This window comes from Egretta garzetta, unplaced genomic scaffold (genome assembly GCF_000687185.1).
Source record: "Egretta garzetta isolate BGI_Z169 unplaced genomic scaffold, ASM68718v1 scaffold612, whole genome shotgun sequence".
Taxonomy (NCBI): domain Eukaryota; kingdom Metazoa; phylum Chordata; class Aves; order Pelecaniformes; family Ardeidae; genus Egretta; species Egretta garzetta.
The window spans coordinates 967,126-981,408 of record NW_009259030.1 but is presented as its reverse complement, the minus strand read 5'-3'; the positions used below and the strand labels follow the sequence as shown (position 1 = coordinate 981,408).

At 42.5% G+C, this 14,283-nt stretch overlaps 1 protein-coding gene across 1 annotated transcript; it reads right to left on the bottom strand.

The window, feature by feature from the left end:
* Positions 1–424: 424 nt before the first annotated feature.
* Positions 425–12,970, bottom strand: LOC104122573 (T-cell immunoglobulin and mucin domain-containing protein 4). Its single transcript, XM_035890294.1, has 10 exons — positions 12,922–12,970; positions 8,448–8,792; positions 7,214–7,329; positions 6,751–7,003; positions 5,708–5,794; positions 4,156–4,218; positions 2,527–2,582; positions 2,120–2,204; positions 1,610–1,640; positions 425–497 (listed from the first exon to the last, which is right to left on the bottom strand). The coding sequence occupies exons 1-10, from the start codon at positions 12,968–12,970 to the stop codon at positions 425–427; spliced, it is 1,158 nt and encodes a 385-aa protein (XP_035746187.1).
* Between the last annotated feature and the right edge of the window lie 1,313 nt (positions 12,971–14,283).

The following is a 14,283-nucleotide window of genomic DNA, read 5'->3' as shown; positions in this document are numbered from 1 at the left end:
AAGCAGTAAAAACTGTATTTGCTGATTTTTTTCTTCTGGTTTTTTTGCAATTTGAAGTTAGGCAACATTCTATGTTATTTCTCCTCTCTTCTGTTCCTCACAGTATAAGTTGTATTCAAGGAAGAGCATTAGTAAAAATGGAGAAAAATAAATTCAATTCTGTAACGTGGTGTTACTAAGAAGGCAGATACCAGAAACACCTATGAATAATGCATAAAGCACCTTCTGAAAGAAGCTTCTTTATGCAATGAGTTTTAAAGGTGACATGGCAAAATTTGCACAAAGATTTTAAATTTTCACAGTTGAAGCTTTGGCCTTTGGTTTACACCCATTGATATTTTGAGGGCTCATAAGGATCTCTCAATGCAGCACGAAACAGGCCCTTTTTATTTTCCAAGGCATATATAGATGATGTAGGAACTCTTCACAGGGAAAAAATGCTGTTTTCTCCTTCAGCATCACTGAAAACTTTTTCAATGTCTTCCACTGGTCCAAGGCTGTAGTGAGAAGCATAGGTCACTATGGATGGAGCAAAATCATATTGCTGCTTCAGAGCATCCTATCTTACTTGTAACATCAGCAAATTCCCATTGAAAGGGAGGCCAGACGCTACTGAGTCCACTGACTTCAATGGTGCAATGCCTACTTTTTACACCAGGGAAGTGTTTACCTTGCTTGCATTCTGCTAATGGATAGGAAAGCACTGTTCAGATCTTATAATGCCAGCTGTAGGGTAATCGCCATGGGATTCAGAAGAGAGTCCCTCCTTGGCCCCCAGTCCTTATCTCCTAGGTGGGGTATGCAGTGTGAGACCATCTGCCATTGAAAAATTATTGGTCTTTGGCAAAGGGGATGGTACTTCACTGGACTACCTTGTGGTTTGTCTAAGGAAAATCCTTTTTTTCAAGATAAGCCAGAAGACACAAACTTATCAGTTACACCTGCACAGGGTGATTCATCACATGTATTTAATATCTGCCTCAGAACGATCACCTCAGGTCCTTCAGTGTGGAGGGTGCAGTGGGGGTGCACCCAAGGGGTGTGTGAGAGGGTGCAGTGGCCCCATGAGAGCTGGGGGGCAAAGCTTGGTTTGCCACACTGCTTCAGCGTGGCACGGGGCCCATTCTTTGTTTATTGGCACAGATTACCACTCTGTGGAGGACTGTCCAGAAATCCCTGATCCCTCTCTGAGCAATCATTTTGCCAGTTGATCATCATAACCCTTTATCTCTTCATTTCTTTAAAATAACCCCCCAAGGGTCATGCCCTGGTATTTGATCAAAGAATAAAGCAGCTTAGATATTTCCTTAAGCTGGGACCACTACGTAACAGTAAGCACTTGTTGCTGAAGTTCTCCAGTGCTCTGGATGGCTGTTCATTGCTACATAAAAGCAGAACCACTGGGAAAAAAAGAAACCAGAAGCAGAAACCACAGGGAAGCACTGTTTGATTTTCTGGGGTGAAGTTAGCTGAAGCTTGCTCATAATACAGCTTCGGTAGTCAGCACCACAAGCCAATACTACACCCATTACAATCAGTGGCAAACACCTTCCTACCTCTAAGAAAAATGACGTTGGAACTTCTAATAGGAAATTACAAAATGGATTACCTTTTTATTATAAACTTCTTTGTGTGTCCACCTAGAAGCAAAATAATATTAATGTCACAATGGCAAAAAGAAATCTGTAATTCTAATGAATCCTTCAAATCGGTTCAGAAGCAAAGACAGCAAGCTGCAAAATTTCTGTGGGCTAAACAGGAAAGAAAAGTTCTCATTCTGGTTTAAGTTACACCAATGTCTGTCAGGAGCAATTCCAGGAAACTACAAGACCACTTTACTATAAAGCAAGAGCCAACAAGATGAGCCAGACCTGCAACAACTGAGTGAACAGGTTCTTTGCACAGGCTTCCTCCCACTGCATCCCCACCAACTCATGCTCCCTGGCCTCCTCAGGGTGACACAGCCCTGGGGTAAGGACAGCAACCCCCATAAAATTAACAGAATATTGTCACAGAGGCCATGGCAGATTTACCCAAAAGTTAGCCAGAGATACAGAAGGACATCTGCACTAGACCAGCATCAGATACGTCAATCAAGTATGTGCTTAGGGATACTTACGTTTCCAAAACAATGACGAGAGCATCAATATGAAAAGAATGGACACCACTATGACACAGGCAATGAGAATGGAGTAGCTGGGAAACTAGAAGGGAGAAGAAAAAAACTGAAAAGGCTTTACAAGCAGGTTTGTTTCAGACATATTCACACAGGAGCGGATTGCCCTCTTACAGGGGTGTCAGGGGGTTGAAGTTTTTCTGAAGTGTGAAAGTCAGATGGGTAGGTCACAGGCTTTGGTTCTATCTACTGGAAAGATGAATAGATGGCTCCTGAGCTTCTAAAGAAAAGTTCAAGCTACTGTTTGCAAACACTGGCCCTGTAGTATGCATACATTGAAAATCACTAGCATGTCCTGCTGTCCTTCTGGCTTCTAGCTAAACACTCTTGAAACTTAGAGGAAGTTTTACCTTATCTCCGTTATCATTGTGCTTCTCATCCTTGATGTCTGAATTTGATGAAATCCCTGAAAATAAAAGAGATTGAAATTATTACTGGCACAGTCACCTGAAGGAGTGAGGGCCACTGTGGTTGTTGCTGCTTTAATCAAGGAGTAATAAACTCTCAGGGAATGAGAAGGGCAAAATCTGGCCCTGAGTAGAGTAAATAAAGCACCTTGCAACCAAAAGGGAACAATCTATTTTGGCCCCAAATGGAATATCAGGCAGTCACTGGGAAACGTCAGTCTTCATCAAGGAAAGAGGAGGCTTCCCAGGGATAGCCCAAGCAAGGCAGTAGAACTTGTCTGCTGTGAAGGAGTTTCACTTCTGTAAGCTTGACAAGATGTTGTAGAGAGCAGAGGTAGTAAACAAGGTACAAGTCTAAGTGGAGGAACTGCCTCAGTTTAATTGTGGTCAGACTTCTGTGTGATTGCACTTTTTGAAAGCTGCATTAGTACTGAAAACCACAGGAAACATCTTTATGTTCAGATAACTTACCACAGATTTAAGAAAGCTCTATGAAGATGATGCTATTTTTTTTTTTTTCTATCCAGGGATCTTAATAATAATTCACTTCTAGTTTTCTAAGCTTTGGAAATAGAGATGAACTAATTCAATGCACAAGAACTCTTGCAGCAAACTTTTATGCTATTATCCTATGATCCTACTCTCTTACTTTTGCTAGTGAATTGGCTCATCATGACCTCATGCTACAAAGTACTGAAGTATTTAAGTATTTGGAGTACTTGATCCGCCACAGGGAGTACCCAATGTTTAGCAGCATCTTAAAAACAGAGGAGTCACTCAGCTTAGTGAATCAAAACTTCATCTTACATCCTATGAGAGTAAAGCTCCTATGCCTTAGGTCATGCCCTAATGTATAAAAAGACTGTGACGAGCTTTCAAACATTTCACAAGAGAACAATCATGAAGCCTCCAGCTGAGCAAAATGTACCAGGGACCAGATGAGTCATGTGTTGAGGCATGCACATGTAACACACTTCCGGTGCGCAAGACCACAGCCAAAGGAAACTTTATATGCATGAGACACCCAGAATGTCACATAGTGATGGGGGTGATCAGGTGGTCGCAAAAATTGCTTTTTTCCCCCCAACTTTTCAGAGTATGCAGTGAATAATCTAATCTCCCCCAGATTTCTCAGCTCTGATCATCTCTCTCTGAGAGCTGAGTTGGTTTGTCTCCATGCACCAAATAATGTGCTTACATTTTATCAAAGACATGGACAGGTCACAGGTAGCTCATAGGCATGCAACTGTAGCTAGAAACTTGCACTGGAGTAGAAAAGAGATTATGGCTAATAAGCACTACAGCTAAATAAATATAGGTAATAAAGCCCTAGCAAGTGCTAAAAATCCCAGAGATACATGAACATTGCATTTTTCCATACGCCTGTTTTATGACACCCCTCTTTCCCCCTCTTGGAATAGAAGAGAACTGTAGTTCAGCAGAATACCCCCAAATACACAAGAAGTGCTTATCTCACTCTGACACGCACATCCCACAAGTCAAAATTAAACTTGCTGGCAGAGTGCTGGAGCCTGCCTGATGGGAACAACTATTGCTGCTTATTTTCCACACTTGAAGGAGCAAGGGTTCTCTCTGGGGTCTGAAGCATGGTTGGCATTGGTGGGGTTGTTGCCAGGCGAAAGCAGGCGAAGACAGAAGAGAAACTAAATCAGAGTCTGGTCAGTAGGAATCAACCGCCCCAGCAAACCCAACCTATCTGGAAAGAATTGTGCTTGAAGATGGAGGGCTCTCTCAACCATGGGTTTCTCTCCCAGCTACTGTGCTAACATCAATACAGAGCTCAGCAACAAATTAGCCTTCCCTTACATTACCGTAAGGCTGAAGTTGGTCCATCTAGTGCATTATTTCACAGAGTAAAAGGAGACTGGGTCAAGAGCTTAACTTGGCTTATGGCTCTTACTAGACAGTGCTCAATTACGCCACAGCATTTTCACACATTGTGACAGTTCAGCTCTTGGAAATAGCATGACACAAGCTTTTGCACGGGTGGGAGTGTACATGACTCACATAAGCATGGCACATTTTCTGCTGTTATTGCTTTTGTGGTGGCTCTTTCTAAGCCACAGTCACAAGTTAGGTTGCCCCCAGAATCTCAGAGGTGAGACCCTTTGCAAAACTTCCTATTTACAATGGCAGGATATAGGCATTATCCAGAACTATATCAGCAAGATGGCAAGTAAGATGGGTTGAGAAACCCTCACAAATGTTCAAGAGACTGGCTTAGTCTCTTCTGTGAGCCCTCTCCAGGGGCATTAAGGAACAGTTTCCTAAACTCTATTTCTGCTATGAGTCTCTAGGTCTAGCAAAAGAAAACCTGCAAAAATCTAAATACTGTGGTTTTAAGAAGGAAGAGATTCTTGGCACTAGTTGAAACTAAAAGAACTCTCTTAACAGCCAAAGATGACATGTCATCTTTGAATTTTAGCTTTCCTTTTTTTAAGACCTCATGTGAGGGCATCTGGTGGGCAGACTATCACACCTGAATAGCTTGAGCCATTCTACTTTTATCATTGACTGAGAGACATAAAGTGCAAACTTCATGTAACTTTGTTCATTTCTCAGATATGGTATGATTTTGTATACCCGTTCCTTTTCTCTCAAAGGAACAACTGATCGTTGTGGTAATTGCCTGCTGCTTTTCACCATGACCAAGGACACATATTGAGCACTGGAGAGCTGAGCCTGCAGCCACATCTGGCTGAATATATGCAGTGAGATTCAAAACTCACAACACTCAGGGAGGATTTAAAATGGAAAGCTCAATGAACTCACAGTGATGACAAATTGGATATCCAAGAATTCAGCCTGGATGGTGACAAAGACCAGTTCTTAACTTCTCTCAGACCCGAGATACCCAACAGTAGTGAGTGACTCAAAATCTACTTCCTTTGGGGGCTTAAAAATGCATCTTTCTCAGTTGTTGTTACATCCTGATTTCAAACAACTTCTATGCCCCAGATACCTCTTACTTCCAGATGCAATGAATAGCTATCAGTACATGTTTGGTACACACTTAGGAATAGTCAATGCTTTGGTTTATGACAACTTCTTCATTTCTCTGAACACGCAAGTTCTGACCTTGGAACATTATCCTACTCACCTACAGTTAGCACGTCTTCCACGACGAGAGAAGGGTGAGCACTTTTAATTCCCTCTGCAGTCAGAAGTGCACTTGGGAATTCAGTAGTCACTGAAACAAAGTAAAAAGTAATGCTTATAAAGATCACGGATTAGGAGGGTCTTCATATGGCATTCAAAATTGCTTGCACAGTTCCACATCTGCAACTAAGAGGTGAAAATTTACACCTCGGTTTTTGTGTCTGCAGCTCATCCTACCTACTGATGTATTTTACTGGCATGGCCAGTGGTCAGGTGTTTTACCTGTTCAGCTGTGGATGTCATTAATTGTTGCCAAATTTAACTGGGGCACGTCACTATGGCTGGAAAACAAGAGATGATACAGAAAAGCTGCCCTCAGAGGTTCACATCAGAAAGAACTTCAAGCAATAGAAGACACAAAAAATGTACAAAAACCAGCCTTGTGTGCAGACATCAATCTATGGAAAAGAAGTCACTGCTGTGGATAAAGTAGCAACCTAGGAATGGTTAGGGTGATAACAGGTCACTCTGATCAGCTAAATATTAACAGCAGCCTTCATATGGCATGACAATGTAAGTACTCAATTTAAAATGTTTTGAATTCTCACTGACTTTATTGCTCAAGCAGAACATGCTCTAAACTAACCTTAACAGCAGACAGTTTCAATTGTCTTTCCCAAATCAAGAAAAAAAATTAGTGCGTAGTTGAGTGAATCTCTCTTACTCCATCCCAGGTGCAGGACTTTGCATTTATTTCTGTTGTACTTCATGAGGTTTCTGTCACATTATTTCTCCAGCCTGTTAAAACTCCTTTAAATGCAAGCCTGACCCTCTGCTATATTGGCCATTCACCCCGGTTTGTCATCATCCACAACATTTGACCTATGTTTCCTTAAACCTTCCGAGACATACCTATAGGCATCTCAGAGAAAACGTCCCAGGTACAAATATAAGTATCTGCAGAGTGTCTATGATGGCAGAGTTAGGCTCAAGGACCATCTCTGCTACACAGAAAAAAAAAAAAAAAATAGTATTAGTGTGGGTTACCTTCTGTATCTCCAGGAAGAGGGACAGACTCTGCTGAGCAGAACACATCATCGTCTTTAGTCCTCATGTCAGTTGTTTGGAAACCAGTTGGAAAATCTGGGAGAGCACTGGTTGTCACTATAGTTGCTGGAAAAGTATCATTTGCTGTCACAGCAAATGTTGGGAGAGCATTGGTCTCCACTGTAATCACTGCTGGAGACTTGATGCTTGCACTTGTTGCTTCGGGGACAGCAGTCGTCAGGAGGACAGCGGTCTCTGCAGTTGCTTGATGGTCGGTGGTTGCACTTGTTGCTTCGGGGACAGCAGTCGTCAGGAGGACAGCGGTCTCTGCAGTTGCTTGATGGTAGGTGGTTGCACTTGTTGCTTCGGGGACAGCAGTCGTCAGGAGGACAGCGGTCTCTGCAGTTGCTTGATGGTCGGTGGTTGCACTTGTTGCTTCGGGGGTGGCGGTTGTCAGGAGGACAGTGATCTCTGCTGTTGTGTGATGATCAGAGGTTGATTGGGGAGCAGAAGTTGGTTTTCTAAAACTTTTGGGGGAAACAGGAGCCTTTCTTGTGGTGGTTGTCATCACTGGAGGGGCTGCATGGAAAAAGCAGCCAAGAAAAAATCTAGATCAGAACATTCACAATCAGCCCTGAGGAAAGCCAACACAGAAATGAATGAAAATTAACTAGCTGATAAAATACTCATAATTAAGGTGGGAGTCGCTATTTAAAAAGTTTTTTTAGTTAACAGAAAACAGGCCCCAGACAGAGAAATTCCCAGATTTTTTTTTTTTTTTTGGTAGGTTTCAAACACCCCCTCCTTGACCCTCTTACAGAAATGGAAGTCCCAGAACCTTGCATGGTAGAACCCACAAGCTTGCAAACTTTGTGATTTTGCTTTTCAATTTCCTCATTATATTAAAAAAAAAAAGAAAGTTGATTTTTGGCTACAAGCTTCTTGCTAATCTTTTCAACCAGTCCTTTTTTATGAATTCTGTTGCCCTCAAACTCAGGGATAGACATGGGATTGCAGCATTTTCCCCCACTCTCCTGTTATATTGCTTACAACAGGCATATGAGAGTGCTGTGTGCATCAACCCCAATTGCATTCCTGAACACCCTGTAAAAGTCAGAAAAAATTTGCCTTTCTGCAGTGTGTAGGGTGGGTACCATCTTTTCTTCTGTGCTTTGCAGTGCTTTTCAGCCTCTTCTTGACTTTGTAAGACCCTTACTTTATCCTGCAACTCAGCAAAATAATAAAAAAGGGAAAAAGTCCTTCAAGACTCTGAGACAAAATTTCTAAACACATGGGTCTCCTTATGACATGAGCCAAACGAAAGCCTTTTTGGTGTTGGGGTGAACCCTAAATGAAAAACTGAGTTTCATTCCAAGGGCTCTTCAAATGATAAATCCCTTTTTTAATTCCATCATGTTTTAAAACATCAAATATAGCTACACAATGAGAAATTAAATATTGCATTTGAAAGGCAAAAAAAAGGGCAGAAGTTACTATTTTCTCATCAAAACTGCTCATTTAATGTGATTCAAATTGGCAATCAGTTGCAGACCTCCCTTGAAAACTATGTAATTTAGGAAAAATACTTTTTGCCAAAACAAACAAGCAAACAAAGCACACATGAACTCTGGTTTTAAACTCCCATCCAGTGAGAGGTTTCTCCTCACTGGCTTTATCACGAAGGTCCCCAAACTCACCTCTGACCACCTCCAGCTGCATGTTCTTCTTGATGTCGTTGAACCAACCCGGGATCTCTATGCGGCAGCAGTATGTACCTGCATCTTCTGCCTTCACCTTCCCAATTGTGAGAGACACATCACCATAGGAAACATAGCCCTGGAGACTGTATCTCTGAGATTTTCTGAATGTCACCCTTGTCCCGGTGGTGTGCAAAATTTTGTTATTGCATTTTGAATTTGGGCACGGACCTCTGCCCCAGCACATATCGGAGATGTCCTTACGTCGCGTCACGTGGTAGAAGCAAGGCAACTGAACAGGTTGCCCTATTACTCCTCTAATAACAGTTTGGGATGCAGTGTGTGCTGTCAAAGAAGAACAAGGAAAGATGAGTGTTGGCAGTCTCCGATTCATGACTCTAGCTATGGAACACAATGAGGCAAGAAAAAAAACACTCCTGCCTGTAGGCAGGCCACAGTTACTGATCATAGAATCATTTAGGTTGGAAAAAAACTTTAAGATAATCAAGTCCAAACATTCCCCTAACCCTGCCATCCCACCACTAAACCATATCCCTAAGCACCTTGTCTGCCTGTCTTTTAAATACCTTCAGGGATGGGGATTCAACCACTTCCCTGGGCAGCTTGTTCTAATGCTTAACAACCCTTTCAGTTAAAAGATTTTTCCTAATGTCCAATCTAAACCTGCCCTGGTGCAACCTGAGGCCATTTCCCCTCATCCTACCCCTCGAGCCTGTGGCAGATAATGGCCTGGGGCACTACAGGCAACAGCCAGGAGCTCGCAGACATTGGCTTGCTGCTGGAGGGCTCCATGCTCTGGCCCCAGCCAGCTGCTGGAGGGCTGCTCATGAAATACATTGCTCACATCAAACACGCAGTGAGCGAAGCTGAGGTCTGTCGCTGGCAGCGCAAGTGCAGACTAGACCTGTAGAAATGGAACTCTGATCCCATCCCATCTCCTCTCCTAAGAGGCTGTTTGAAAGTTGTTCAGAAACCTGGTGTAAGATACATCTGGTTTTCTCAGTCCACTGTCATCTCCTTCAAAAAGGAAATGCTGCCACGGTTGCTTTTCACTGACAGCCTCAATAGCAGGGTCCAAAATACCTATTCATGTGTGAAATTAGGGCCTAATTAAGCTGGCAGAGTAGTGGGATCTGTCTACGGGAACCTGTTCTCAGAAAGTGCACTGCTTTTTCTGTTTCTGAGCAAGCCCTGACAACCATCCCGCTTACCTTACAGAGCACTGTGTACATAGAAGCTTTAACCACTAGTGTTATGCCGATGTTAAAAAGAGCATATGCACGCTTTCCTTGTGTTCTTACTCTTAAGGACCAGTCTTACTTGGTGTTTACAGCCAATACCCACCTTAGCATCTGGTTTGAATCTTTGCTACATATTGTTCCCTCTTAACTGCCAATGCAGTTCCCAGATTGCCCTGAAAGGGATTTCTTCTTCATGAAAGGCACTATACAAAAATGGTTCCCATAGAGGAACAAATCTTTTCTGGTTTACATTCACTTAGTCTGTGTCAGTCCTCCAACCTTGTTGCCTTTTTCCCCTATGTTATCATTTATATATGGTGGAGCAGGAACTGAGGGACCTGGGGAACATCCAGACCTGGTCCTCTGCTGCAGCAAGAGGATCATCCTGCAGATCTGGTGTCTCATGGCCAGCTTGCTTACCCCAAAGAGGACTTAGAGCAGTTGCCACTATTATCACCAGCTTTGGCCTTGGTTTGCCAAGCATTTCTATTTTGCCAGCTGTTTGAATGCCTTTTCTTTTTGGCATGACTCCCAGAGAGCAAACAGATGCTTCCAACTGTGTCCATGTCTCTTTTGTTTTGTCTTTAATGGACTTTTCCCCAGGTAAGGTTTTAGTCTGTGGCAGGCTGCCTCATGACTTGTTATTGGGATGACATTTCAGCTTCATTATTTCTTATCCCATTGGCAAGATAAGCCAACTCGTTCAGGTTTCCACAGCTCCAAAAGCTAAAAGAGTGGAGACAGACAAAATAACATGAAATACGGTGTGAAGGGCAGAAGCTTTTGCAGTGAAATGAAGGTAGGATGTGCCAAAAAAATGAATTCCTGAATACAGGTTAAGGCTTTGAAAGATGACTGCTTGGTTTAGTCCTTGGAAAGGGTAGGTTCATTTGCCTTGTTATGGTAAAACAGAGAAACCAGCCTCTTTCTGTGACCACAGAACAGAACAGTTCATCCAGCTGACCTTGAAAATATCCCCAGGGTAGCAGAGAATTAATCACTGAGCAGGGTAACATATTTTCAAGTCACCCCAACAAAGATGTATGCAAAACCAAGACCAGCTTGAACTGTTATTGGAGTTAAGGTCACTGCTGCTTGAGAAGAAATGGGTTCATCTTCTGTTCTTATTTCATCCCAGTCCTGCATATCACAAAAGCAGATTCATTAAGGAACTCTTTAACAAATGAAAATTTGCCTGCTCTTCTCTTTGCAGAGCCCTGAACTTCTTAAATAAATAAATAAATAAATAGAAGAGGGAAGACAAGGCACCAGAGTGTCTCCAGTGCACTTTCCCACCAGTACTGGAGCTAGAAAGTTACTGGTTTTGCAGTTTCAAATCCTCTTTTAATTTATGCGAAGCTAATGTTGGTAGCATCTGCCTGCACTGTAGGTTGGTACGGAAACTTCAATACCGCAACAGCCTTGATTCAACAGTATGAACCTCTGCAAGGATTAAATAACTTCCTTCTCAGTTACAACCTCTTCCACAGACACATTTTCCAACAGAAATAGTAAATAGGACTGAATGAACATGTCTTTGAAATTAAGAGGTTCCTGAGACTGTTATATTGAGACACCCTAGGCTTACTGTGAGAGGAATCCTACCCTTGTCCATGACAGTGACCCTCCCAGGCATCCAGATCTGACTCAAGGCACCCTGAGCATCAGCTATGCCTGGGTAGTCCCACTGAAGTCAGTGAGGTTTGCCTCTCCAAGCCCTTAATCCAAGTGAGAGAGAAATGGAGTTCAGATACTTTATATCTTCCAAAATAGAAAGGGGTATTCATAATTCTTCAGAATATACAGATATATGCATATTTATATATAGTCTCTCTTGAAGCAACCCTCAGTGACAGCTGGGATTAAGCAGTAACTCCAATAGTTGCTGTTGTGGTGGTCTTCTCTCCCATAGACTGGTCATTGGATGGACAAAGACATATACCCTCCAGCCAAGATAGCTGGTTGAAAAAGAATTCTTGATCAAGATCTGGAATAATTTTCCTCCTTTGTAGAAGATACTTGGCATCTTTCCCCATCAACCCTTTTCTAATTCCTCCTTGAAGCTTCTGTACTGATGAAATTGCAGAGAAAATGACTGCTAAACAGAAAAGAGTCATTTAACTGCTCACTCTGCTGGTTTCCTGAGGCTCAAGATCACCAATCCTTCTCAGCCTTCAGTAGCTCTGCATATATGAAAGTTTTTGAAAATAAGATCAAACGGAGTGGCAAAAGACAAAAAATATTATGGAATTCCCTGGGCTACAGCAAAGTGCCAGCGAATCTCCACCTGTGCAGCAGACGCCATGGGAGGTTGTGTTACCTTGCCTCGAAGAGGCATGGTTCACCTCTTGCCCCTCAGCATATCCCACTGCTGACCAAACTTTTCCACTGCTTTTCAGATCAATTTAAGAACATTGCAGTTGCTGTAGATGTTATAGATAATATTTCATGCTGGCAGAGGTTAGCCAATTAATATTTAGCCACCTGAGACAGAATTTCCTGCAATGCCTAAGTGATGTAAAAGCACAACTCCCATTAGGAGCTCATGTCGCAGTGAAAGTGGGTGAACTCACATTCCTGAGCCACCTCAGGCAATTTGGAAACTGCATTGCTCATGCCTAAATGCACATGCAGAAATGTAGCCGATACCGACCACACTTGCAAGACCCAGCCCCCCAGGTTACTTTTCTTTGACTTCTGTCTTTTCAGGAATCAGATTTTAGATGGGTGAACTGAACACTTGGGAGTAAAAGAAGAGGAATCTCCAGCCGTGCGTTCCCATACTCAGTTCATAGCAGCAGATAACCCTCAGAATTTCAGAAAATCCTTTCTTTATCATGTTATATACACTCATCACTCTGTCAATATTTCAATTCCCTAGCTTGGACTGTGTCAGCATTGTAGTGTGGTGGAGAGACAGACGAAGAAGCAAGGCCAGCACTACTCATTTAACAGTAGTAAAGAAATAAGATAATCTTGGGGAAAGGGGGAACTAACCAAGCCTAAACACAGAGGAGACCACAAATATTTTTCAAAAGAAGAAAAAAAAATTCTTGATCAGTAGTAAGTCAGTAAGTTAAGAAAACTTTTGAAGTTCTGTATGCAATTACGCCCTTTTTCACCATTTTGTTTTCATAGAAAGCATCACTGTTTTCAATTTTATGAAATTTTTGGTTTCTGAGCAAGCACACAAAAAGCAGGTGAAGACTCACCTATAAAGATCTGTATCATAATCCAGTGAAACAGCACAAAATGGGACATTTTAGCTGACGGAGGCTCCGGGGCAGCAAGTGGAAGGAGAGAAAACTAGATCTTATACTTCCCAGAGTCGCTGAGTGAGCCCCACTGAAGTCTCATTTCTCCATTTCCAGATTTTATGTACCGCAATTGCTTCTTTCCCACACTTCCTGATAGAAGCCGGTCCAAAGAGGTGATTCTCCTGCTGTATTTAGCAATGGCGTGGCCTCACTTTGAGTATTGCGTGCCCTTCTGGGCCCCACAATTTAAGAAGGATGTTAAGATCCTTGAATGCGTCCAGAAGAGGCAAACAAAGCTGGTGAAAGGGCTGGAAGGCATGGCCAGTGAGGAGTGGCTGAGGACTCTGGTTTTGTCTAGTTTGAAAAACTAGAAAAGGAGGCTGAGGGGTGACTTCATTGCCCTCTACAGCTTCCTGAGGAGGGAACGTGGAGAGGGAGGTGCTGAGCTCTTCTCCCTGGTATCCAGTGATAGGATGCATGGGGATGGTTCAAAGCTGTGCCAGGGGAGGTTTAGACTGGACATTGGGAAGCATTTCTTTACCAAGAGGATGGTCAAACACTGGAACAGGCTTCCTACAGAGGTGGTCGAAGCCCCAAGCCTGTCAGTGTTTAAAAGGCATTTGGACAATGCCCTTAATAACATGCTTTAACTTTTGGTCAGTCCAGTGGTCAGGCAGTTGGACTAGATGATCGTTGTAGATCCCTTCCAACTGAACTATTCTATTCTATTCTCCTTTCCTCTTCCAAGACACTCAGCATGGTACTACCACCAGAGATCTCAATATACTATTTATTTTGCTTTTCCATGGAACTCTTAAGGCCCATTACCGTTCTGCAGTGCTGAGCAGCAAGAACAAGCTCTGTGCTCTTACACTCCTAAACATTTGGCTTGGTCTCCACCTCTGACTTTGTCTTTGCTCTTACATTTTCTTAATCCCTTCATTTCCCCTGATTCTACCATCAGCTTGAAGACCCCTCTCTTTCTTTCCCCCGCTCCATATTTTCTATTTGCAAGGAGAGCCTTGGAGGAACTCTCACAAATGTTTTCTCACCAAAACAATGTCCTTCCCAAAGATCTGCAACATCATCTCCAAGAAATATTTTTTTACTCTTTCTGACTTTTTTTTGTAGTTCCTGACCAAGTGATAAAGAACTTATCTGCAAGTTCTTCTCTGGAAAAGACAAATAATAAAGCAAAGTAATTCAGGGCAGTAAGGTCAGGAATTAAGAATTGCTGATAGACAAAATTCTCTGCAAATAAATGTAGCATGATGCAAACAGGAGAGCAATTCCAGGTTCAAAGGATAAAATGATGGA

Excerpts from the sequence above, each read along its gene's own strand:
- LOC104122573 (XM_035890294.1), bottom strand. The coding sequence starts at position 12,970 with ATGTCCCATTTTGTGCTGTTTCACTGGATTATGATACAGATCTTTATA. Across the intron at positions 8,793-12,921 it reads TATGATACAGATCTTTATAG|CACACACTGCATCCCAAACT; the intron begins GTGAGTCTTCAC and ends CTTCTTTGACAG. Across the intron at positions 498-1,609 it reads AAGAAGTTTATAATAAAAAG|CCTTGGACCAGTGGAAGACA; the intron begins GTAATCCATTTT and ends TTCTCACTACAG.